The 27,613-nt window shown below is 43.8% G+C and overlaps 2 protein-coding genes across 2 annotated transcripts in view; one reads left to right on the forward strand and one right to left on the reverse strand.

The window, feature by feature from the left end:
* LOC109399288 (uncharacterized) overlaps nt 1-27,613 on the forward strand; it is a 691,732-nt gene that overhangs the window by 101,510 nt on the left and 562,609 nt on the right. The window lies entirely within an intron of this gene.
* Nucleotides 19,944-25,334, reverse strand: LOC115258211 (uncharacterized). Its single transcript, XM_029858284.2, has one exon. The coding sequence runs from the start codon at nt 25,332-25,334 to the stop codon at nt 19,944-19,946; it is 5,391 nt and encodes a 1,796-aa protein (XP_029714144.2).

Here is a 27,613-nt window from a genome sequence, read left to right on the forward strand (position 1 = left end):
TCCTCCGCTGGACTTGGCAGGAATCCTCCACTGGATTCTGCAGGAATCCGCCACTAGATTCTGCGGGAATCCTTCACTAGATTCTACTGGAATCCTCATCTGGGTTCTGCAGAAATCCTCTGCTTTATTGTGCAGAAATCTTCTACTGGATTCTGCAAGAATCCTCCACTGGATTTTGCAGGAATCCTCCACTGGATTCTGCAGGAATCCTCCACTGGGTTCTGCAGGAATCCTTCACTGGATTCTGCAGGAATTCTTCTTTAGATTCTGCAAGAATCCTCAACTGGATTCTGCAGAAATCCTTTGTTTTATTGTGCAGAAATCTTCCACTGGATTCTGCAAGAATCCTCCACTGGATTCTGCAGGAATCCTTCACTAGATTCTACAGGAATCCTCAACTGGGTTCTGAAGAAATCCTCTGTTTTATTGTGCAGGAATCTTCTACTGGATTCTGCAAGAATCCTCCGCTGGACTTGGCAGGAATCCTCCACTGGATTCTGCAGGAGTCCTCCACTGGATTCTGCAGGAATCCTTCACTTGATTCTACAAGAATCCTCAACTGGATTCTGCAGGAATCCTCTGATTTATTGTGCAGAAATCTTCTACTGGATTCTGCAAGAATCCTCCGCTGGACTTGGCAGGAATCCTCAACTGGATTCTGCAGGAATCCTCCACTGGATTCTGCAGGAATCCTTCACTAGATTCTACAGGAATCCTCAACTGAATTCTGCAGAAATCCTCTACTTTATTGTGCAGAAATCTTCTACTGGATTCTACAAGAATCCTCCGCTGGACTTGGCAGGAATCCTCCACTGGATTCTGCAGGAATCCTCCACTGGATTCTGCGGGAATCCTTCACTAGATTCTACAGGAATCCTCAACTGGATTCTGCAGAAATCCTCTGCTTTATTGTGCAGAAATCTTCTACTGGATTCTGCAAGAATCCTCCGCTGGACTTCGCAGGAATCCTCCACTGGATTCTGCAGGAATCCTTCACTAGATTCTACAAGAATCCTCAACTGGATTCTGCAGAAATGCTCTGCTTTATTGTACAGAAATCTTCTACTGGATTCTGCAAGATTCCTCCGCTGGACTTGGCAGGAATCCTCAACTGGATTTTGCAGGAATCCTTCACTAGATTCTTCAGGAATCCCCAACTGGGTTCTGCAGAAATCCTCTGCTTTATTGTGCAGAAATCTTCTACTGGATTCTGCAAGAATCCTCCGCTGGATTCTGCAGAAATCCTCCGCTTGATTGTGTAGAAACCTTCTACTGGATTCTGCAAGAATCCTCCGCTGGACTTGGCAGGAATCCTCCAGTGGATTCTGCAGGAATCCTCCAGTGGATTTTGCAGGAATCCTCCACTGGATTCTGCGGGAATTCTTCACTGAATTCTGTAAGATTTTTTTAATGAATTTTGCAGGAATTTTTCACTATATTCTTCAGCAATTGTTCAATGGATTCTGCAGACATCCTCCACTGGCTTCTGCAGGAATCCTTCACTAGAGCAAGAATCCTTATCTAGATTCTGCAGAAATCCTCCGCTTTATTGTGAGTAGAAGATTACTGGATTCTGCAGGAATCCTCTACTAGATTCTGCAGAAATTCTCCGTTTTATTGTGCAGAAATGTTCTACTGGATTCTTTAGGAATCTTCCACTGGATTGTGCAGGAATCCTCCGCTCCTTGCAACTATTTTGAAACCATTCAGGCTGACTTATTTATTAGAGACCAACCTTATCAAAATTCGGATGACAAACAACAGTATAACTCCAATTTTTTAACCCTCAAAAGAAGCATACATATCTCCGTTCCAGTAGAGCCAACTGCAAATTTCCCCACTCTTTTATAAACCGCTTACGCTTTATGCAAAACGACTCCGTGTCAGTTTTTTAGTCTAAATTGCTTGCGATAACTTTCAGCAACAACAACAGCCACGGGTATCCTGCATTTTACACGGACGTACTAAGCGTGTTGTTCTACCACCACCACCAAGACACGCCGCGCCGTGAGCAAGCTCCATAAAGTCTGTCGTCGTCATCGTCGTCGTCTGAGGTCTGAGTTGATGGAACATCATTCCCTGCGTTTAAGCTCACTCAATTATAAATGCATAGCGATTCCCTCCATCAGTGTCGTCGTCAACGTCGTCAACAAGCGGCGGTGCGGTGCAAACTGCAAGAGTTTCCACCTACTCAACTGAATTCGACGGCGACACGAGAGGTGGGGCGGTTGTGATGAATTCACGCTACGTGTGTTGTTCATCATCGTTTTCTGCAACGGGGTTCTACTGTTAGTGGAGGTCCCAAAAGGTGGAGAAGATGCAGTCGTCTCTGTATCATAGTTTCCAAGTGGGTCCTCGTAGCCATGATGGCGGTGCCAAGCGACTCCGCGTGTGTATATTTGAAATAGATGACAATATAATGAGGCTCTCCTGGTACACAGGCCCCCTAGTTGTGGTGGTAGCTTTTTGCTTCTACGATGAGAAACGCGAAGGCTCGTCAAAGATATGGATATCGTAGGCGTCGTTATCGTCGCAGTCTGCCTCGAGTCTTGGAAAAGGGGATGCGCCGTAATTGAGGGATTTAGATCGTCGTTGAGGAACATTAATCCCACCAGGCGGGATTTGACGGGAGATCCATTATGCAAAGCTCTCCTCGGGTACTGATTTTGATGCAGCTTCATGATGGAAGTTCTTGTTAGACTACACTGTCTTAAAATTTTCTTCAACTGGTCAACCTTGATACAGAATCCGGATGACCGCTTCAACAAGTTGCCAATATGTAACAATCGAACTCAATCGAGTTCTGAGATCTGTTCTCCTTTCAGTTTTTATTACTCTGATCCAAAATGAGACATTTATTTCTCAACCTTCACTACATTAGTACCGCTGCAATAAGAGGCCGCGGTCGTGACAAGACTTCTCAGATCAGCACCCAACAGAGAGCCATAATCTAGAAGCGATACGCTAGATACCACAGTGCCTGGCCACTGCATGGCGATTGTCGAATAATAGTACCAACCCGGTTAGAAACGTGCGTTCTCATAGTGCCTCGTTTCTCGGTTTTAATTCATTCATGAAGTACAAGGTTCCCTGCTGCAGCGTTCACTATTGTTAGAGACTTGCTTTTTTTGCTCAATGGTGCCGGCTTTTTACCTTTTACAAACAGTGTTGCATTTCGTTCGGAATGAAATCAGAATATAAAAAAATCCGAATATCTCCAAGATCCTGAATTCTATTCAGAATCATGCAAAGAATCTGCAGAAAAATCCTGAAATTGAATTTTGGGACAAATCCTCTAGGTCCTGTGGATAATTTTTTCCCAAATCTTCTGGGAAATTCCGCAGAATTCAGTAGAACATTTTTTCACAATACTGTGGAGAATCCTTCCACAGAACTGGGGAAAATTTTCAATGAATCCTTAAGAGTACTTTTCCAAAATCCTGTTGATTCTTCTTCCAGAGCCCTTTGGAAAATTCTTTCAAAATTCAGAAACCAGAATCCAAAAATCTTCTAGAACACAGAAAAGAGTTCTTATTAAACCCCGTGGAAATTCTTACAGAATCCAGTGGAGAACTCATCCAGAAACCTGTGGAGAAATTCTCCTGACTCTTTAGAAGAGTACCGTGATTTCGGGTGAAATTGATCGACGTGAGGGCAATTTTTATTTGTCAAAAATAAAGCTTTGAACTTAAAACAATTTGTAGAAAATGGCAATCATCTGGCTCAAGGATTATTGAATGATGAGTTTACTTGTTTTACAGCTAATTAGTCACATATTTCTGTATTTAATTTAATATTTTCTGAAACTACGTGTTTGGCGAATTTCAAAGACACTTTCAAACTTTTGTTACCGTAGCTGTATCGCACTTGGAATAAATATTCGAATGAATGTTTATAGCTGCCAAGTGTTCGCTAAACCCGATTTCGTCATCAAAAGTTCTATAAATATTGATAATTATGCATAAAATTGTACTTTTTCTAAAGCAATGACTTGTTCAGTACGAAAATTGCATCCTTTTAGGCGTTTTCTTTAGATTTATTAAACTTTAAACTTAAATAATTAAGAATTAACTAAACTTGTATAAATTTTACAAAGCTTTTCACATTCTAATTCAGATGGAACATTTATTTTCAGCACTTACAAAGACATTTCACTGACTGATCAATTTCACCCCGGTACTAAAATATTAAATGATATTTATTGCAATAAAATGATTTGCAGTAAAAGTTTCAACCTCGTTGACTGATGAAACCCGTGGTCGTACTCGTGTGCGTAATGCATTGAGTTTGATCGTATCGATAACTATTCCAAAATTAGCAGCCAAAAACTGTGAAAAGTAATCAATTTCACCCGAAATCACGGTACTTTCAGAATCTTGAGGAGAGAAATAAAAATCAGAAACACGTGAAACAATTTTCTAGACAGGATAACTCTTCCATTTTTTTTTTTTGGAATTTGCAGCAATTCTTCCAGAATCCCGTGAAGATTTCTTTCAGAATCCTTTGAAACAATCTTTCAAAATTCATTAAACAGAACTCAAAAATCTTCTAGAAGCCTGTAGAGAATTCTTTTAAAACCCTATGGAAATTCTTCCACAATCCAGTAAAGAATTCTTCCAGAAACCTATGGAGAATTTTTCCTGACCCTTTGGAAGAGTGCTTTCATCTTAAGAAGAGATTTTTTTTCAGCAACACGTGAAAAATTCATCTAGGCAGGATTCTAGAAGAATAACTCTTTCAAATTTTTATGAAAATTTTTCCAGAATCCTGCAGTTATTCGTTTACAATACTGTTGAGAGTTATTCCAGAAACTCATAGAGAGTTCTTTCTGAATCCTTGGAGAACTCTCCTGTAGGTTTTCTTTTCATAACCTGGAATTCAGAATCCAAAAATCTTCACGAATCATATAGAGAACTCTTCCAAAATCCTGTGATTCTTGCAGTTTTCAGTATGCTATGGAGAATTCTTCCAGAAACCTGTGGAGAATTTCTTCTGAGTCTTTAGAATAGTGCTTCCAGTATCTTGAGGAGAGAAAATTCTTCCAGAAACTAATGATACAATCTTCTAAACGTGATCCTGTGAAGAATTCAATCAAAATTTTGTCGAATTATGCTGAAAATTCTGTCATAATACTGTTGAAAATTATATTAGAAACTTATGGAGAATTCTCTCTGAATCCTTAGATATTTTTCCATGATCTTGGGGAGAGTTCTTCCAGTATCCTGTGCAGATATTTTTTTCTTATTTTTGGAAGTTTTCGGCTCTTTCAGTCTTTTAAGCAGCTAAAACGATTCTTGCATCGACATTCCGACGTTTCGACGTATATTGTCGATCGTTTAGCTGCTTAAAAGACTGAAAGAATCGAAATCTTCCAAAAATCAGCGCAAACAGTCGAAAGCATCCAGACTTTTTTCATACTCTGGAATTCAGGATCCAAAAATCTTCAAGAATCATGTTGAGAATTCTTCCATAATCCTGAGGAAATCCTTCCAGATTTCTGTAGTGAATTCTTCTTTAATACTATGGAGAATTCTGTGGAAAATTTCTCCAGATTCTTTAGAATAGTGCTTCCAGAGTCTTGTGGAGAGAAATTTCTTTCTGAAACTAGTGAAAACATTTTCTAAAATCCTGTTAAGAATACCTCCAAAATTTTATCGAAATTGTTCCAGAATCCTGCAGAGAATTCTGTCATAATACTGTTGAGAACTATTCCTAAAACTTGTGGAGAATTCTTTTTAAATCCGAAGAATTCTCCCAAGATATTAAAAAGGTCTCTTCCAGAATACTGTGAATAATATTTTCAAATTCTGAAATTCTAAATCCAAAAATCTTCAAATATCCTGTTAAAATTCTTCCAGATTTTAGTAGAAAATTCTTCTAAAATGCTATGGAGAATTCTTCCATAAACCTGTGGAAAATTTCTCCTGACTCTATAAAAGAAACTTCAAGAATCTTGAGAACAATTTTTTTTTTTCAGAGACTAGTGATAAAAACTGTATTCGGATCTTGTAAAGAATTCTTGAGGGAATTGTTCCAGAATGCTGCAAATAAAAAACTGTCATAATACTGTAGAGAATTATTCCAGATATTTGTGGAGAATTCCTCCTGAATCCTTAGAGAGATGTTGTGAAGAGTTTTCCCAGAATCCTGCGAAAAATTCTCTCAGAATTGTGGTTTTTCTCTCCAAAATCCTGTGAAAAACTTCCACAATACCCTATTAAAAGTATATAAAAAATGCTGTGGAGAATTCTTCCAGAAGCCTGCCTGTGCAGAATTATTCTTGAATACATTTGAAAGTTTATTTTATAATTTAGTGAAAAAATCTTCTGGAACCCAGAGGAGAATTCTTTCAAAGTTCTCTTGGGGTTCCTCCTGGGAACTCCCCGAAAGCTTCCTCATGAATTTCTACTTGGACCCTCACTGATCGCACCCCAGCCAAACATCCATAACGTCTGAAAAAAAAAATTCCCAGGATATACTCCAAGAGTTTGGGTTTCATCCAAAGTTTCCTTCAGCAGAATATGAGTTAGGATTTTTTCATATATTTTTTTTATAAAAACATCTTTAGGAAGTTTTTCAAAACAGTCTTCAGGAAGGCCTTCGATGATTCCTACAGGATATCTTCGATAATTTCTTCAAAGATTCTTTCAGGAAATCTTCCGACGATTACTACGCTTGCTTCAGAAATTCCTACAAGGATTTCTGCAAGAATTCCTTCAGAAGTTTCTCCGCGGAATTCTTCTCAATACAGTCAATGGATTCTTCAGAATCCTTCTCTAGATTCATTCAAAAAATTCTTTGAAAAAACAATGGATCCGTCAGAAGTTCCTCAAAGGACTCTTTCAACAGTTACTCAAAAGTTTCCTTTAGGAACTCTTCCAAGAATTCTTCAGAAGTTCTTCCAAACTTTTTTTCATTTCATATATTGCTTTAGAAAAGCCTCCAAGGAATCTTTCAGCAATATCCCCATGGATTTGTTTTTGAATTTCCCCAGCGATTTCCGAAGTTATTCCTCAAATTTTTTTCAATTTCTTTTGTTTGATTGAAACAGTCAACCTTTTACATTTTCTGTCAGAAACTCCTCCAAGGCTTGTGTCAAGGAGAAGTTACCAAGGTTTTGGCAGGAATGCGTCATTGGATTCCTTCAAAAATTTGTCCATGAATTGTTTCAGGAGTTCCAACAGTCAGTAATTCCTCCAAAGATTCCTTCAGAAATTTCCACAAGGGTTCCATCAGGAATTCCCCAGAGGTGCAGGAACTCCTGCACGAACTCCATCGAAAATTGTACCAAAAACTTACTTCGAAATTTTCAAAGATTTTTGTATTATATTTTTGTTAAATTTCTATAATTGTTGTACAAATTCCTATAAGACCTTCTCAAAGGTTCCTTCATGGATTCTTCCAAGTATTCATCCAATCCTTCATTTCCAGTACATCTACAGGATTTCTTTCAAAGATTATTTTAAAAATCCTTCATGAATTGTTTTGGAAATACTTCCAAAGATTCCATTGGAAATTCCTCCAATTCCTGCTTCAGAAATTTCAATTAGAATTTCTTTTCAATTTTTTTTTCCAAGGCTCCCTTTATAAACTCTTCGAAAACTGCTCAAAATATTTATTCCGGAATATTTTCTAGAGGATCTTCAGGAACTGCTTCAGTTATTCCTTCTAGTATTTCTTCAGGAACACCTCAAAGGATCCAGTATTGAGATTTGTCCTTGAATTTTGTAAAAATTGTGGAACAATTTTCCAAAAATCTCTTTGAGGATTTCTGCAGAGCTTCTGACAAGATATCTAATGAAGGTTCCTTAAAAGATTCCTGCAATAAATTGTCCGAAAAATTATTTAGGAATTTCTTTAAACATATACATAAAGGAAGACAATAGGCAACATAAGCAGAACCGATAAGTGCAGCTTGAATCAAAACAGCTAGCTTAAGCTTAACGAACATCTCTTTACAGACAAGTATGTTTTAACTCAGTACTGGGAGCGGAAAGATACGCTTATCACAAAAGTTAGCACAATTCCTCAATAAATCCCTGGAAAAATTTTGAAACCTCCGTCAAAAGGCCATAGAGAAACCTCTTAAAATTCAAAAAAAATCCCAGAGGAATTACTGAAAAAAAAAACCCTTGATGAAATTCCAGGTGATATTTCTGGAAGAGTTCCTTGTTAAATTACCCGAAGAGTTACAAAATGAAACCCTTAATGAATTTATGAAGGAACTCCGTAATTGATATTTTGTAGAAGGAGCTCCCGAATAGACCCCTCGCGTAATTTGTGATGGAATTCATATTATAATCTCCGAATTCGTCCCTAAAGGAATTCTTCGATAATTTTCTGGATTGGTTTTTAGAAAAATCATTGGAGAAATTTCTTTTGGGATTTCCGAAGAAAATTCTTTTTTATATTTTTTATTTGAGAATTTTTACTAACTATGCTTAATCTAAGCAAAAAAATGAAGAAATCCCTGTAAGGCATCGATAGAGTTTTCTTTAAGACATCCATGTGGGGATCCCCAAAGAAATCCCTGGTAGATTTTTTTAGAAGGAATTCCAGCAATTATTCTTCGTAGAATCCATAGGCAAATGCATAGATATGAATATATCCACGAAGTAATTCTATGACGAATTGATGGAGGAGCCCCTAAAGAAATCTCTAGTGGAAATATAATACTATTCTTAAAAAAAAAGTCCTGCAGAAATAACAGCAGGAGTTCCCTCAAGAATCCCAGCGAAATCTTCTGGATGAATCACAGAAAAAAAAATCTAAAAATAAAACTAGAGCATGTATATGACGCGATCCTGCTCGAAATCGCCTGAAGTAATTTCCGGAGGTATTCTTGAAAGAACGCCCGCAAAAATTCCGGGACAAATCGAACCAGAAATTTCTGGATGATTTTCAGCACGAATTTCAGAAGCAATTCCAGCAGGAATTCCCAAAATCAACCTTAAAAAGTTTTCTGAAAGAATTCCTGAAAAAAAAAACTCTAGATAAATTCCTGGGTAAATCTACGAAGTAATTCTAGGAGAAGTTATTGGAAAAACCCCTACAGAAACCTCTGGATGCATCCATGCAGTAATTCTAGCAGGAATTATTTGGGAAACCCCTAAAGAAATCTCTAGAGGAGTTCCTCCAGAAATTCCTGGAAAAAGTTCTACAAGAATACCAGAAAGAATTTCTGGAAAAATCCCAGCAGGAGTTTTTGATGAACTTCCAACAAAAACTTCTGGTGGAAGAAAAAAAAACTCCGAGAAAAAAAAATGCAGAAAAAATACCTAAAGCGAGTTTTTTAGAATTTTAAGGAGGAACTTCTAGAGAAGTCCTTGAGAATTCCTAGAGAAAAGTTTTAAGGTGGAATCTCTGAAAAAAAACCTGGCGAAATCTCTCGAGGAAATTTTGAAGAAATCTCTGTAAGAATTCCGGTAGGTAGCAATTTCTGAATCAATTCCAGACAAGGGTTGGCGCAAATCTTTGAACTCGATTATCTTGAAATTGTGTTTTCAAAAGTGCCATCACGATATCATGTAAACTCTGGCCGAATTGCATTTTTGTCTTTCTCGTACACCAAGGTATACTGAAAGGCTATATGTTCACTCCAAAAATGAAATCTCAATAGAACCCCCGGAGGGCCAAGTCTTGTATACCAATCGACTCAGCTCGACGATTTGAGATGATGTCTGTGTGTGTGTGTTTGTGTGTGTGTGTGTTTGTGTGTGTGTGTGTGTGTGTGTGTGTGTGTGTGTGTGTGTGTGTGTGTGTGTGTGTGTGTGTGTGTGTGTGTGTGTGTGTGTGTGTGTGTGTGTGTGTGTGTGTGTGTGTGTGTGTGTGTGTGTGTGTGTGTGTGTGTGTGTGTGTGTGTGTGTGTGTGTGTGTGTGTGTGTGTGTGTGTGTGTGTGTGTGTGTGTGTGTGTGTGTATGTGTGTATGTATGTATGTGTGTGCGTGTGTATGTGTGTCCTGACTTTTGGATAGTAAATATCATCCGATTTCAACGCTTTTGGTTTCAATCGACGCGGAATATTGTCCTATTGTTTCCTATTGCAAATGGTTTGCATCGGCCCAGCCGTTCCGGAGTTATGGCCATTTAGGTGTTCCGGACCGGTACCCCAGGAAGGAGCCAGATATGAAATTGCAACAAACCCATGCATGCGACCCATCAAACCACGGCATTTTCGATTATCTGATGAACGGTAAGCACGAAAATAGTCGCAGACTATATCTGAACCGGTAGTGTTCCGGAACCGGTTCCGGGTGTCCCGCCGGATGTGGCCAAATAGCCAAATATTAAAGTGAACCAAACCCATGCATGCGACACATCAAATCACCGCTTTTTCTGTAACCTGATGAACGGTAAACAGGGAAATAGTCTCAGACAATATCTGATCCGGTAGTATTCCAGAACTGGTTCCGGGTATTCCGCCGGAAGTGGCCAAATATAAAAGTGAACCAAACCCATGCATGGGCATCAAATCGTCGCTTTTCTATAACCTGAGGAACGGTAAACAGGAAAATAGACTCAGATCATATCTGAACCGATAGCATCCCGGAACCGGTTCCTGGTGTCCCGTCGGAAGTGGCTCAATTCATACATGCGACACTTCAAATCGTGGCCTTATCGATAACTTGTACGAACAGCAAGAAATTAAGCAATGCCCACATTAGAAACTACTGATAGTGTTCCGGAATCGGTTCGAGGTGTCTCGCTGAAAGTGGCCGAATGTAAAAGAGAACCAAAAAAATATTCGCGACACATCAAATGGCTTTTAAGGTATCCTGATGAACGGTTACCAAGAAAAAATATCTCAGATCATGCTTGGGAAAACTAGTAGTGTCCCGGAATCGGTTCCCGGTGTCCCTCCAGATGTGGTCAAATGTAGAAGGGAACCGAACTCCATGCATGCGCTTCATCAAATCGCGGTTTTTTCGATAACCTGATGAACGGTTTTCAAGAAAATCAGCTCAGATTACGTTAGGGGCCACCGGTAGTGTTCCACAACCGGTTTCAGGTGTCCCGCCGGAATTGGTCAAGTGTAAAAATGAACCATGTAAATTTTCCGGAACCGGTTAAGTGTGTCCCACTGGAAGTGTACATATATAAAAGTGAATCAAATCCATGCTTGCGGTACATCAAATCGCTTTTTTGTCAGTAACCTGATGCATGGATAATAAGAAAATATGCACAGACCACAGAAGTGACTACCGGTAGTGTTTTTAGTTCCGGGTAACCTGATTAACATTTTTCATAAACTCAGAGCACATTTAAACATACCGGTAGTGTTCCGGAATCATTTCCGGGGGTCTCGTGAGCAATACAAAATAGACTCAGACTTCATAAGAGGCTACCGGTGGTGTTGCAGAAGCAGCGTTGGGTGCTTCAGCGGAATTACGAAAGTGAACTAAATCAATGCAAGCGATGGTATGTGTAAGAGAACCAAAAACCTAAAAAAACTAAAGCGATCTCATCAAACCACACCATTTTAGATTTCTGAGACGTAAATTTACAGGAGGATGGGTCAATATTGTATGGAAAAATTAAAATTTAAGCGCATCAGCTCCGCACATTCTTTTAATTCTTTATTTGTGTCTAAAATTACTGCGCAAAATTTTAATGCGACTGGAGGGCGAGCTCTGTAATGTGGTTGATATTTGAATGTAATATAGCATTGGCAATTCAAATTACTACATTACAAATTTTACATGAAGCACTAAAATATTTTTTTCTTCAAAAATCATTCGTTTATTTATTTTTTTAATTGAGCTGTTATGAACGGCAATCGTCATTATCGAAAGGGTAATCCATAACAAGGTGACCCATGGGACGAGCGAAAGAATCAATAAAACAAATATTTTTTAAAAACGTTAAAGTTTTTAGGTCGACTTATTTCATAAGCTTTTTGATAATTGACCTGTTATTTTTTGTTCCATTTCTGTTTTTGAAATTCCAGAATAAATCTTTTAAAGAATGTCTTAAGTCATTTTCAGAAATTCACTTGAAAGTTCTGAAGGAATCCTCAAATGAATATACTAGAAGAGGTTCTTAGAACCATAATAAAACCAAAATAAAAGGTATTAAGTTTTACGACGGTTCTGAGAACCTCCACAAGACAAATTGGCCATCAAAATATTGCTTGGGAAACTTCGTAGAAATTCTTAGAGAAATTCTCTGAGCAATTATTAGAATTCATGAGAAAATCTTCTGAAAAATTCCTGACGAATCCTCCGCATATACTCTTGGTGAAATCTTCGAAATCATTTTCAGATAAATCTTAGAACTTCGGGACCAATCATCACAGGAAAGTCATAAGAAATTGGAGGAAATCTAAGCAGATTTTTGCAGGAATTTCTAGAGGAATCTAAAATAAACGTGAAATATTCCGTGTAAAAACCATCGGATTAATCTCTGCACGATCTCCTGGGGTTATTTCCTGAGAAGTTTGTGACGGAATCCTCGAAGAAATTTTTAAAGAAATCTACCGACAAGAAATCCCTTGGGAAAAGATAGATGGAATTTCTGATGAAATCCCTAGAGAATTCGATGGAGGATTTTTTTTCAAAAATCTGTAAAAATCATCAGACGAAATTTTAGAGAAATTCTAGTAAAATTAGTGGAAAAATGCTTGCAGAATCCTGAAGGAATTTTCGACACAATTCTTGTATCCAGGGAAAAATCCTCGGAGGAATTGATAAGAAGTTCTCAGAAAAATTCCAATAATAATGAAATTTCAATATCTCCAAAATGCTCTGAAAAACTTCTTACGCCTATTGAACATGATGATGATGATGATTGTGTATCCAACATCAACGTAAGGATTACCTACTCAAGGACTCTGCAGGCAGAGTCATACCGGAACTTTGTTGGATTTCCGAGTGCTCGCTAGGAATTCCCAAGGGAATTCCAGAAAAAAAAAAGTCCTGGGGGTATCCCTGAAAAAAAAAAACGCAGGGAAAATCCACATAGGAGACCTGGTAAGAATCCCGAAAGGAATCCTTGGGCAAACCGTTGAAGGAATGCCGAAAAAAAATCCAAAATAAATCCCTGAAAAATCCCGGGAGAAATCAATGGAAAAACTCCGGAAGCATGTTTGAATGGATCCCGCGAGTAATCGCAAATGGACACCCTAATTGTGGTGCATTAGGTGCACCGTGGCGCACAAGTTGAAAGCCCCTGTTCTATGACTCAGAAAAAAAAACTTGGGATTGTGCTTAAAAGATAAAAGATAAAACACGGGTACACTTTACCGTACAAGAATCACACCGCCACACTCCACTAGCAATCGATCGTGCGTAGAGATCGATGTCCTAGAAATTCGCGAACTGATATCGGCGCAAAAGTTGTCCATTTCTTGGAATCGAAAATTCGCTCGCTGATATTTAGGTGGCCGACTTTCCATAAAAGAAAAAAAAAAACACCTAATATTCATCCGAATATACAGACAAACAATCCGCCCGAGGCACGATTCCGGCACGGGGGTGTTAATTGGCAGGCAAATAACCGTGTGCGAGATAGTGGGAAGCTGAGCTGGTGACGAAGGTGGTGGTAGCAGATTTCTCGAATGAGAAATCTGAATCTGAATATTTCGGAGGAACGAGTGTGAGTGAGTTTGTGCATCACGATGCCATGGGTGACAAACAATAACGATAATAGATACCTACGGCAGAATTAGATAGGTGATTGTTGAACGCTCGCTCGAGCTGTTAATTTGAGTAGACGAAACCGGGTGGCCTGATTCTATCAATCTTCTTCTATTTAGGAGTGTGAAGTGAATGTCTGGCTCTGCACTGTGGTTTCGTTGCCAAATCACGGTATCACACGAGGGGGGGTGATTGGATTCATGTTGTTTGATGGTGACACATTGGATCCCGGTTCGTGACGGTCGATTGACACGAAGTGTGTTGGGGTTGTTGCTGTTGCTGGTGGTTTAGTTTTTGTCAGCAGGATTAGTGTCACGTGATTTGGAGCAGAATTGAAAAGGAGTTTGAGTAAGACTGTTGCGATTGAAAATGTTGTTTAAATATCGAACAATTTTAAAGTGATATAACCGGTCACGAATGGTATGCATCATTGTTAGTAACAATTTGTTAATAAAGGCCGAAGAATCCTCTGCATCTTTGAGAGTTTCACTGCAATGAATTGTGCTGAATTGAAAGGTATGACATAAAAGCAACTAGTCGACATGTATCTGCTTCTTCAGTGATAGGTGGCGAGAAAGATACTAGAAGTCTTAATAGTTTTAAAGAAACAGAATCTAGATCTGAGTTCAACACCCCCTGAAATAAATCTTCTACTGCAGATTTGCAGATAGCCATTCGTCACGCCATGTCCCAATCCAATCAAAAGAAAACGTCGTGTCAACATCATAAATCTTCCCAATCCCTCTTTCCCCAGTAGTGGCTACTGTCGTCTGTCCGTCCACCCGAAACCCGGCGAGACGCTTTTCAAAAAACATTCAACAGAAAAAAAAGCAAATCACAATGATTCATGACAAGCGTGCGACAGGATGCATCCAAACAATATTAGCTGCACCGTTATCCTGGCACGTACCGAAGACGACGACGACGACGACGACGACAACGACAAGAAGACGACCCACTTCTCTCGCCAGTTATTTATCCTTGCCAGTCCACAATCCGGGGAGATCCGCCCCCCCCTCACAACAACCACCCGCACCGGATAAATGCAAGAAGGGGCTCTTCTTATTAAGTTGAATGGCTCGGAGACTCCCAGGGAACGGGGCAAGGTGGGAACAATGCATCCCATTCGCCAGACTCAGACATATTATGCCAACGAGCAGGTAGCAGAGATCAGGGATGCCAGATTTTTCTTTTCGGAATCTTGTCAAGGATTCCTCTGGAATCCTGTCGAGGAAATCCCCTAGAATCCTGTCGAAGATTCCCCTGGAATCCTGTCGAGGAATCTCCTAGAATCCTGTCGAAGATTCCCCTGGAATCCTGCAGAGGATTCCCCTGGAATCCTGTCAAGGATTCCCCTGGAATCCTGTCGAGGATTCCCCTGGAATCCTGTCGAGGATTCCCCTGGAATCCTGTCGAGGATTCCCCTGGAATCCTGTCGAGGATTCCCTTGGAATCCTGTCGAGGATTGCCCTGGAATCCTGTCGAGGATTCCCCTGGAATCCTGTCGAGAATTCCCCTGGAATCCTGTCGAGGATTCCCCTGGAATCCTGTCGAGGATTCCCCTGGAATCCTGTCGAGGATTCCCCTGGAATCCTGTCGAGGATTCCCCTGGAATCCTGTCGAGGATTCCTCTGGAATCCTGTCGAGGATTCCCCTGGAATCCTGTCGAGGATTCCCCTGGAATCCTGTCGAGGATTCCCCTGGAATCCTGTCGAGGATTCCCCTGGAATCCTGTCGAGGATTCCCCTGGAATCCTGTCGAGGATTCCCCTGGAATCCTGTCGAGGATTCCCCTGGAATCCTGTCGAGGATTCCCCTGGAATCTTGTCGAGGATTCCCCTGGAATCCTGTCGAGGATTCCCCTGGAATCCTGTCGAGGATTCCCCTGGAATCCTGTCGAGGATTCCCCTGGAATCCTGTCGAGGATTCCCCTGGAATCCTGTCGAGGATTCCCCTGGAATCCTGTCGAGGATTCCCCTGGAATCCCGTCGAGGATTCCCCTGGAATCCTGTCGAGGATTCCCCTGGAATCCTGTCGAGGATTCCCCTGGAATCCTGTCGAGGATTCCCCTGGAATCCTGTCGAGGATTCCCCTGGAATCCTGTCGAGGATTCCCCTGGAATCCTGTCGAGGATTCCCCTGGAATCCTGTCGAGGATTCCCCTGGAATCCTGTCGAGGATTCCCCTGGAATCCTGTCGAGGATTCCCCTGGAATCCTGTCGAGGATTCCCCTGGAATCCTGTCGAGGATTCCCCTGGAATCCTGTCGAGGATTCCCCTGGAATCCTGTCGAGGATTCCCCTGGAATCCTGTCGAGGATTCCCCTGGAATCCTGTCGAGGATTCCCCTGGAATCCTGTCGAGGATTCCCCTGGAATACTGTCGAGGATTCCCCTGGAATCCTGTCGAGGATTCCCCTGGAATCCTGTCGAGGATTCCCCTGGAATCCTGTCGAGGATTCCCCTGGAATCCTGTCGAGGATTCCCCTGGAATCCTGTCGAGGATTCCGTCGAGGATTCCCCTGGAATCCTGTCGAGGATTCCCCTGGAATCCTGTCGAGGATTCCCCTGGAATCCTGTCGAGGATTCCCCAGGAATCCTGTCGAGGATTCCCCTGGAATCCTGTCGAGGATTCCCCTGGAATCCTGTCGAGGATTCCCCTGGAATCCTGTCGAGGATTCCCCTGGAATCCTGTCGAGGATTCCCCTGGAATCCTGTCGAGGATCCCCCTGGAATCCTGTCGAGGATTCCCCTGGAATCCTGTCGAGGATCCCCCTGGAATCCTGTCGAGGATTCCCCTGGAATCCTGTCGAGGATTCCCCTGGAATCCTGTCGAGGATTCCCCTGGAATCCTGTCGAGGATTCCCCTGGAATCCTGTCGAGGATTCCCCTGGAATCCTGTCGAGGATTCCCCTGGAATCCTGTCGAGGATTCCCCTGGAATCCTGTCGAGGATTCCCCTGGAATCCTGTCGAGGATTCCCCTGGAATCCTGTCGAGGATTCCCCTGGAATCCTGTCGAGGATTCCCCTGGAATCCTGTCGAGGATTCCCCTGGAATCCTGTCGAGGATTCCCCTGGAATCCTGTCGAGGATTCCCCTGGAATCCTGTCGAGGATTCCCCTGGAATCCTGTCGAGGATTCCCCTGGAATCCTGTCGAGGATTCCCCTGGAATCCTGTCGAGGATTCCCCTGGAATCCTGTCGAGGATTCCCCTGGAATCCTGTCGAGGATTCCCCTGGAATCCTGTCGAGGATTCCCCTGGAATCCTGTCGAGGATTCCCCTGGAATCCTGTCGAGGATTCCCCTGGAATCCTGTCGAGGATTCCCCTGGAATCCTGTCGAGGATTCCCCTGGAATCCTGTCGAGGATTCCCCTGGAATCCTGTCGAGGATTCCCCTGGAATCCTGTCGAGGATTCCCCTGGAATCCTGTCGAGGATTCCCCTGGAATCCTGTCGAGGATTCCCCTGGAATCCTGTCGAGGATTCCCCTGGAATCCTGTCGAGGATTCCCCTGGAATCCTGTCGAGGATTCCCCTGGAATCCTGTCGAGGATTCCCCTGGAATCCTGTCGAGGATTCCCCTGGAATTCTGGCAAGGATTCCCCTGGAATCCTGTCGAGGATTCCCCTGGAATCCTGTCGAGGATTCCCCTAGAATCCTGTCGAGGATTCCCCAGAAATCCTGTCGAGGATTCCCCTGGAATCCTGTCGAGGATCCCCCTGGAATCCTGTCGAGGATCCCCCTGGAATCCTGTCGAGGATCCCCCTGGAATCCTGTCGAAGATCTCCCTGGAATCCTGTCGATTCTCCTGAAATGTTGTTGAAAATTCCCCTGGAATCCTGTCGAAGATTTCTCTGGACTCTTGTCTAGGATTCTCCTGGAATCTTGTAGAAGGTTCCCCTGAAATCCTCTCAAAGATTCCCTTGTGATCCAGTCCAGGATTCCCCTGGAAGTTCACCTGGATTCCAATAAAAGATCCTGAAGAGGATTCTGCAAGCAATCCTCAAGAGGATTCTGCAAGCAATCCTCAAGAGGATTCTGCAAGCAATCCTCAAGAGGATTCTGCAAGCAATCCTCAAGAGGATTCTGCAAGCAATCCTCAAGAGGATTCTGCAAGCAATCCTCAAGAGGATTCTGCAAGCAATCCTCAAGAGGATTCTGCAAGCAATCCTCAAGAGGATTCTGCAAGCAATCCTCAAGAGGATTCTGCAAGCAATCCTCAAGAGGATTCTGCAAGCAATCCTCAAGAGGATTCTGCAAGCAATCCTCAAGAGGATTCTGCAAGCAATCCTCAAGAGGATTCTGCAAGCAATCCTCAAGAGGATTCTGCAAGCAATCCTCAAGAGGATTCTGCAAGCAATCCTCAAGAGGATTCTGCAAGCAATCCTCAAGAGGATTCTGCAAGCAATCCTCAAGAGGATTCTGCAAGCAATCCTCAAGAGGATTCTGCAAGCAATCCTCAAGAGGATTCTGCAAGCAATCCTCAAGAGGATTCTGCAAGCAATCCTCAAGAGGATTCTGCAAGCAATCCTCAAGAGGATTCTGCAAGCAATCCTCAAGAGGATTCTGCAAGCAATCCTCAAGAGGATTCTCCAAGCAATCCTCAAGAGGATTCTGCAAGCAATCCTCAAGAGGATTCTGCAAGCAATCCTCAAGAGGATTCTGCAAGCAATCCTCAAGAGGATTCTGCAAGCAATCCTCAAGAGGATTCTGCAAGCAATCTGTGGGAAATCTCCCGGTTCGCACTTCAGCGAAAGAACCCGCGAATGAAGAATTCGGATGACACACGCGACGACTTATGTGATACGTTCACGAGAAATGATTTTATTAATCGCACTGGTTTAATTAGCACACGCGTTTATTTTAATTATAGTGGACTGTATTTTTAGTCACCGACGTGCGATCCAACGATCGCAACCGACACGTCCGATGATCGAAATTTAACTAACTCTATTACATTTTCTCCTGTTGGAGATGCTGCGAGAGCACATCAATGATACCTTGTTGGCTACTTCTCTCATGCAGCCTAGCGACTACAACAGATGTAGTCACTCATTTAGCCGATCTACCTGTTGACACAGTGGCGTAAAAATTCAAAACTCTAATAATATCTAACATACCGGCCGCCTTGAGTTCACTCAATTCCAATTCAAAACATCTAAAACTAATTATTGAAATACACGACAAAACGGATCTTCTCCAGTTCGTCGACCTTTTGCCAACGTTGTATGGTTCCCGATCTGACCTCCTATTGTACGCTGTAAACGATTCTTGTCCGTTCGCCAGTTGACTACGACTGATCCTCATTCGATGCCTTCCGATGATGCCATCAGATCCTGACGCTGCTTCTCATTCATAGCTTCTTCCGGTCGTACCCGTATGCTGTTGAAGAGTGACACGGTTTGATTCCGAAATGATTTGAAAATTGGAGGGACATAACTTATCTGTCGCCCCCTGGCGATAACGGAACAGGTGTCCATTCGTGCCAAAGTGTGCCCCTATGGGGGCGTAAAAGCTACGGAGAAGTGGCCGTCATGCTGAGCTTGAAGTCAACGTAGAGGATGTCTGTCGAAGAGAAAGACCGATTGGGCTCCGAACAATCTTTTAGGCTTGAAAAACGTAACTTTGAGGGCGGCCCCTGGCGTGTGCGGCAAGAAGCGCCGCCGTCTGCCAATAGTGCCCCTACTGGGGCCATACTTAGCTGTAGTTGTTGAAATCCGTGGGAGAACACATACTAGATGAGCGATGATTGTTGAGTCCGTGGAGTTGATCCTGATGGAAGGGAAAACGATTGGCTTCCGAGTTGATTCAAACTTAACCTAACGTAACTTGAATAGCGGCCCCTGGCATAAACGACTTGTGCCGTCGTAAATCGCCAACTTTGCCCCATATGGGGCCAAACTTAGCTGAGCTGATCTTCCTTGATCACATTGATGGACGAACACGATGAGTGGTGGATCCAAATCTGCCAAAGAATGATAACGCGTTTGGATCCGGAATACAAATTCAATTGTGCTAAACATAACTTAAACGTCGGCCCCCTCGGCAGTTGTGGCCAGAGTGCCACGAAGTTGCCAACGGTTGCCCCCAATGGGGGCGATGATCACTTTATTTCATTGTAGTCGGATGAACAGGATGTCCAGAAATACGTAGAACGGGATATTGCTGTCGAAGGAGAGCCGATCAGTGGGTTGCTGGATACATACAGATGAAATACATAACTTAGGGGTAGCCCCCTGGCGAAAGCGGCGGAAGTACACCGCAAGATGCCAAAGTGCCCCAACGGGGGCGATAATACTTATTGTTGAACAGGCTTCACTGTTCTTCGGCAACTGCGCTGGTATCTTGCATAGGCAGAATACAAATCTTCGAAATGGCTCGACGATACGAACCATCCTTCGTGCGGACGGTGACAACTCTCGTATTTCCGTCTGGACCGGGATGAATCTCCGTTACTGTTCCCAACCTCCACTTCAGTGGAGGAATATTATCTTCTTTAAGAAGAACCATCGTTCCAACGCTCAGGTTATTTCGCTGTCTTGTCCACTTGTTGCGGCTCTGCAGCGTCGACAGGTAATCCGTTGACCAACGTTTCCAAATCTGCTGGCTGTAGCTTTGGACACGTTGCCATCTGCTAAGTCTTCCCTCCGGTACCTCACTGAGGCTTGGCTCAGGTATAGCGGTAAGAGGGCGCTGAATTAAGAAGTGCCCAGGCGTTAGAACTTCCAAGTCACGCGGATCGTTGCTCAACGGTGTCAACGGCCTTGAGTTGAGGCAAGCTTCAATCTGCGTCACGACAGTGTGCATCTCGTCCAGTTTCAACGTTCTGTTACCGACTACTCTCCGCATATGCCCTTTCAGCGATTTGACTGCGGCCTCCCATAGGCCGCCAAAGTTCGGGGATCTCGCTGGGATAAACTTGAACTCTATCAAGTCTCGCATTGCACTCGTTGAAACTCGTTCCTGGAATTGCTGTTGTTGAAATAGTCTATGCAGCTCGTTCAACTCTCGTCGGGCTCCGACAAAGTTGGAGGCGTTGTCGCACAGAATCATCTCAGGCCGTCCACGCCTTGCGACAAATCGCCTTAGAGCGGCAAGGAAAGCTTCGCTTGTGAGATCCATCACAACTTCAACATGAACTGCTTTGCAGACCAAGCACACAAACAGGCAAAGATAACACTTCACCGGTGCTCCTTTTCGGGTGGCTGGTTGCAACTCGAAAGGGCCACAATAGTCGATGCCCACACGCTGGAAGGCAGGGGCTGGCGATACTCGCTCCAATGGTAGATCTCCCATCAATTGCTCATGGCTACGTGGCTTTGCTCGAAAACATTTCACGCACTCGTGCATGATCTTCCTCGCAAGGTTCCGTACGCTTAATGGCCAGAACTTCTCTCGAACGCAAGCTATCATCAGCTGTGGTCCTCCATGTAGTAGCCGATGATGATAATCCAAAAGAATCAGCTTTGTAAGCGGATGGCGACTGTCCAGAATCATTGGATGTCTACGGCCTGGTGAAACCGGAGCGTTTCCCAGCCGGCCGCCAACGCAAAGTATCCCATCGGTCATCATGGGGTGTAGATTGTGCAACTTTGAAGTTGGTCTCACCTCGTTCTTAGCTGCGATGTCTGCCAAGTCTAGCGGAAAGCATTCTGACTGGGCTAGCTGTACCAAAGCTAACAGCGCTGAATCATGCTCTTCTGCTGTCAACGACCCTATCATTCTCTGTTGTCCACTCCTCTGTCGACAATTGTTCGCAAAACGACGAATCCAGGCTATCAGACGAACAAGGTTCAAAAGAGACGATCGAAGCATGAACACTTCACTTGGAGGTAGTGCCTGTAGAACTGCAGACACGAGCGGTCTTTCCTCCAGGGTCACCGAGTCGAAGTGTTTATCTGGAACTTGCATATTCTTCGGCCAACATCCGATATCCTTTCTGAGCCACTCTGGTCCGTTCCACCAAAGGGAACTGTTTGCTATCTGCGCTGGCGTTGCTCCTCTCGAGATAATGTCAGCAGGATTCTCAATTCCTGGCACATGATTCCACACACCACCTTTCGTGGCATGCTGTATCTCAGACACACGATTTCCGACGAAAGCTTGCCATCTTGAGGGGTGCGACGAAATCCAGCATTTAACGATTGTCGAATCCGTCCAAAAGAAAGACGTTGCTGCAATCCCCAGACTGCTAATGACGGATTCGTAGAGATGGGCGAGCAGGAGCGCTCCAGACAACTCTAGACGAGGCGTAGATTGCTTCTTTTTTCGTCGGCTGAGATCTTCCAAAGGTGCAACCTTTGATTTGGTCATCACCAGGTTGACCGTTATTTCTCCGTCCAGGTTCACACATCGCAGGTAGACTGTTGCTCCGTAGGCCTTGTCGCTAGCGTCACTGAATCCGTGGATTTCGCAAGAGATCACATCTTTTCCATATGCAATCCACCTGGGTACAGAGATTGCATCAAGCTCGATGAGGTTTCTCCTGAACTCCAGCCATCGTGACTGGAGGTCGTCACTTAAAAGCTCATCCCAGGAGTACTTTGCTTGCCAAAGCTCTTGCAGGAATAGCTTTCCTTGAACTATTACTGGACCCACTAGTCCATATGGATCGAAAAGCCGTGCGATCTCTGAGAGAACGATTCGATGCGTTACTGGCCCTTCAGGCTTCCAGCTGGGAACCTTGATTCGCAACGTATCCGTAGCTGGCTCCCAAGTTAGACCCAACGTCTTCACCGTCACCTTCTCATCCAGATCAAGAACTTCACGATCGTCACGTAATTGAGAAGGGATTTCCGACAAGATTTCCGGATCATTGCTGTTCCACTTCCTCAGATTGAAACCTGATCCTTGCAGAAGTTCTCGGACGTCCTTGCAAACAAGTTTCCCTTCTTCAACAGTGTGGAAGCCCGCTAGCATATCATCCACGTAAAAGGTCTTCTTGACTATCGCTGCAGCAACTGGATAGCGTTCTGCTCCTTCTTCGGCACATTGATTCAAACAGCGAGTAGCGAGGTATGGTGCAGATGATGTACCATACGTAACGGTAGTAAGCTTGTACGTCCGCAGTGGCTCCTCTGAAGAATCTCTCCAGAATATCTTATGGAGAAGTTGGTCTGACGCTTGCTGCCATACCATTCGATACATTTTCTCTGCATCTCCTATAACAGCATACCTAAACAGTCGAAAACGTAGTAGGATGCTCCGCAGATCATCCTGAACAACAGGCCCAACCATCAGAACATCGTTGAGGGACACACCCGTATCCGTTGGACAGGATGCATCGAAAACAACTCTTAGCTTAGTTGTCGTGCTGTCCGGCTTCAGGACAGCGTGATGCGGAATGTAGTACTCTAGACTTGATTCTTCCTCTTCCACCTTTATCTCCTTCATATGTCCTATCTGAAGATACTCATGCATAAATGCCGTATACATGGTCTTTAGTTCTGGGTTGGCATCTAGTCGTTTCTCCATTGACAAATAGCGTTTTCTGGCTATTGCCTTTGAGTTTCCTAATTTGTCCAGCATGTGTTTCTTCTTTGGTAGCTGCACTCGGAACTTCCCATCCAGATCTCTGGTGGTTGTCTCCTCGAAGATGGTTTCGCAGGCAGACTCCTCGATGGACAGACAGCTCTTCGTGTTGCAAGCTTCCAATTCCCAAAACTTTGTCAGCTCCTCAAAAACCTCTGTAGTTGTTACCGACGATGAAGTTACTGCACTGTAGCTCACGATAGCTGCTTCCGGTAGCTCTCCAGCGACGATCCATCCTAGTTCCGTGTTGTGGAGAATCGGACCTGACCTGGAGAGTTTCAGCTGCTCACATAGTAGCAACTCGTAGAAGACAGCTACTCCCAGTATCACGTCGATCGAACCAGGTTCATTGAAGCCGGGATCCGCCAGGCATACTCCTGATGGCAGATTCCACGATGACGTATCGATGTATTGCTGCGGTAGACTTGTAGTAATCTTCGGTAGAACCAGGAATTTGACCTCCCCTGTCTCGTACGACGAGTTGCATGACAGGACTATAGCTAATACAGCTTGTTTAGCAACTGAACACGAACCACCAACTCCGTTCACCGGCATGTTCTCCCGAATCCTTCGGAAGCTCAACCGTTGAGCGAGATTCTCAGTCATCAGACAGACTTGAGAACCATTATCCAGCAAAGCGCGTGCAAGTACGGTGTTTCCATGGTGATCACCGAGCTTCACAATTGCAGTAGATAATAAGGCAGTGTTTGAATGGTGGTGTGTTTTTGATGGTGTAGCAGTGTGGTGTACAGTAGAAGGATTGGTGGGAGGTGGTAAGCATGCATTTTGCGAGGATGTACTTGGGGTTGGTGTAGTCTGTGAGTGTTGAGAATTGTTCCGGTTTTGGGCTTGATTGGATTGCAGAGATTGAGAGTTCGCGGCTTGAGGTCCTTTCGTGTGTCTCTGGGAGGAGGGCTGATTCACGTTCTGCCCTTGGCCTACAGGGTTGCTGTATGGATGCAGCAAATGGTGGTGCCGCTGACCACACTTTCCACACGATGATCTCGAACAGTCCGCAACGAAATGTCCAGAACGTAAGCAGTTCAGACACAATCCAAGCTTCCGGGCTAGCACCTTCCTATCCACGATCTTCATTCTGCCAAAACTCGAACACTGCTCAACGGAATGTGAACCTCCATTGCATACCGTGCAATTTTTGGTTGATACCGCAGCATGAACAAATGGGGGTTTCGAAGCTTTCTTGAACTCATTGGTCTTCCGTGCCGACGTTGATTGTAGGATGGCACAATGATTCTCGAGAAAGTCAACCATCGCTGTATACGACGGAATGTTCTTCGAACTGTGGTGAGTTTCCCAAAGACGAAGCGTATCATCATCCAACTTCTGGGAAAGCATGAAGGCTAGCAGCGTGCTCCACTGCGCAGTATCTTCTCCCAACTTCTCCAACTGCTGAAGGTTGATCTTAAACGTCATCAGGATATGATTCAGGCCTTGGAAAGTCTCAGACTTCAACGGAGCAACATTGAACAATGACTTCAAGTGCTCCTGGGCGATCAACTTGTGGTTCTCGAACTTTGACTCCAGAATGCCCCAAGCTAGATCATAATTGGCAGCTTTAACCTGAATCTGGTTGATCTGATACAGAGCGTCGTCCTTCAGCGATGTGCGTAAGTAGTTGAACTTATCGATCGCACTGAGTTGGTTGTTATCGTGTATCAATGATCTGAAGTTGTCCCGAAAGTTCATCCACTCCGACAGTCTCCCAGAGAAAGTGGGTAACTTCAGTTCAGGATATCTCGTTCGCGATGACTGGTGAGTCTGGACCTCATCCCTTCGGCGTTCAACAACTTCCGTTGATACACTGACCTTCGAAAGTAGCGCCTGCTTCAATCGAAAGTACTTGTTTTCGAATTCCTTGAAGATCTCTTCGTTTTCTCGTTGGCGAGCCTCGACCATATCAGCATGTCCTACAGCTCCATCCTCAGAGGTATTTTCCGTTCCTTGATCGACGTCCAAGTCATCGGTAATCACTTCAATATTCACTCTCACTTCACAGTATTTATCATACACTTCATCCAGTTTCTTCAATCGTAGATTCACTACACTTCTATCTCGATCCGCCTGGTACAACGACAAGAACTCCTCGATATTCTCCAAAGATATCCAAGCAAGTCGTTCTTGCTTCACAAGTTGTCTCAGCTCAGGCACCGTCATCGTTAGGCAGGCACTTATCACGCACTGTGAATCACCACAACCACAACTCACTCCCGAGACCTCAAGCGACCGAACGATTGACAGTTGACAGATTAAATCTACCAGAATTTAGAAATCTCTATGAAATCAAGCAATCTTTAATCCCAAAATCATCAAACCGGAGAAACTCAAACACTTTCTCCACAGAATGCTACTGATGAGTACAGTGTCGCATGCAATTAAGTCTCTATCAGAGCTTAAAATTTCTCTACCGCTCGTAGAGCTTTCGATCTAGCTGGCGAATGTAATAAAAGCCAGGCTAAACCACCTCAACCACACAATCTCACGCACACTGTACTTATCTGAATTTCGGCGAATCCAACCGTCCAGGGGCCTTGGGTACCGATGGTGATGTCCACAGCAGACGAACAGGATCCTTCTCGATCCTCGATGGCAATCAACTGCAACCACGCATGCAGTTATCCAAGCACCGCACCGCGACGACGACGACGTATCCAACAGCAGCAACAGTCAGCACCAACCACAGCAGCAACAATCAGCACCAGCAACAACAGCAATTAATCCACTTTCCCCAGCGTTCTCCACGCCGGCGGAGTAATATCACTGTGCACTGCGCCAGTACAAAGGCGAACAATCAGACCGCACTGGTCTATTGTAATTCACACCGGGTCGATAACCGAATCAAACCCAAGCGACGCGCACTACCACCGAGTATTCTTCTTCACAGATCTGGCAAATCCGGATCGCCAGGACCAAAAATGTGGGAAATCTCCCGGTTCGCACTTCAGCGAAAGAACCCGCGAATGAAGAATTCGGATGACACACGCGACGACTTATGTGATACGTTCACGAGAAATGATTTTATTAATCGCACTGGTTTAATTAGCACACGCGTTTATTTTAATTATAGTGGACTGTATTTTTAGTCACCGACGTGCGATCCAACGATCGCAACCGACACGTCCGATGATCGAAATTTAACTAACTCTATTACATTTTCTCCTGTTGGAGATGCTGCGAGAGCACATCAATGATACCTTGTTGGCTTCTTCTCTCATGCAGCCTAGCGACTACAACAGATGTAGTCACTCATTTAGCCGATCTACCTGTTGACACAGTGGCGTAAAAATTCAAAACTCTAATAATATCTAACACAATCCTCAAGAGGATTCTGCAAGCAATCCTCAAGATGATTCTGCAAGCAATCCTCAAGAGGATTCTGCAAGCAATCCTCAAGAGGATTCTGCAAGCAATCCTCAAGAGGATTCTGCAAGCAATCCTCAAGAGGATTCTGCAAGCAATCCTCAAGAGAATTCTGCAAGCAATCCTCAAGAGGATTCTGCAAGCAATCCTCAAGAGGATTCTGCAAGCAATCCTCAAGAGGATTCTGCAAGCAATCCTCAAGAGGATTCTGCAAGCAATCCTCACGAGGATTCTGCAAGCAATCCTCAAGAGGATTCTGCAAGCAATCCTCAAGAGGATTCTCCAAGCAATCCTCAAGAGGATTCTGCAAGCAATCCTCAAGAGGATTCTGCAAGCAATCCTCAAGAGGATTCTGCAAGCAATCCTCAAGAGGATTCTGCAAGCAATCCTCAAGAGGATTCTGCAAGCAATCCTCAAGAGGATTCTGCAAGCAATCCTCAAGAGGATTCTGCAAGCAATCCTCAAGAGGATTCTGCAAGCAATCCTCAAGAGGATTCTGCAAGCAATCCTCAAGAGGATTCTGCAAGCAATCCTCAAGAGGATTCTGCAAGCAATCCTCAAGAGGATTCTGCAAGCAATCCTCAAGAGGATTCTGCAAGCAATCCTCAAGAGGATTCTGCAAGCAATCCTCAAGAGGATTCTGCAAGCAATCCTCAAGAGGATTCTGCAAGCAATCCTCAAGAGGATTCTGCAAGCAATCCTCAAGAGGATTCTGCAAGCAATCCTCAAGAGGATTCTGCAAGCAATCCTCAAGAGGATTCTGCAAGCAATCCTCAAGAGGATTCTGCAAGCAATCCTCAAGAGGATTCTGCAAGCAATCCTCAAGAGGATTCTGCAAGCAATCCTCAAGAGGATTCTGCAAGCAATCCTCAAGAGGATTCTGCAAGCAATCCTCAAGAGGATTCTGCAAGCAATCCTTAAGAGGATTCTGCAAGCAATCCTCAAGACGATTCTGCAAGCAATCCTCAAGAGGATTCTGCAAGGAATCCTCAAGAGGATTCTGCAAGCAATCCTCAAGAGGATTCTGCAAGGAATCCTCAAGAGGATTTTGCAAGGAATTCTGAACTCCAGATGAG

This window comes from Aedes albopictus, chromosome 2, assembly GCF_035046485.1.
Source record: "Aedes albopictus strain Foshan chromosome 2, AalbF5, whole genome shotgun sequence".
Taxonomy (NCBI): Eukaryota; Metazoa; Arthropoda; class Insecta; order Diptera; family Culicidae; genus Aedes; species Aedes albopictus.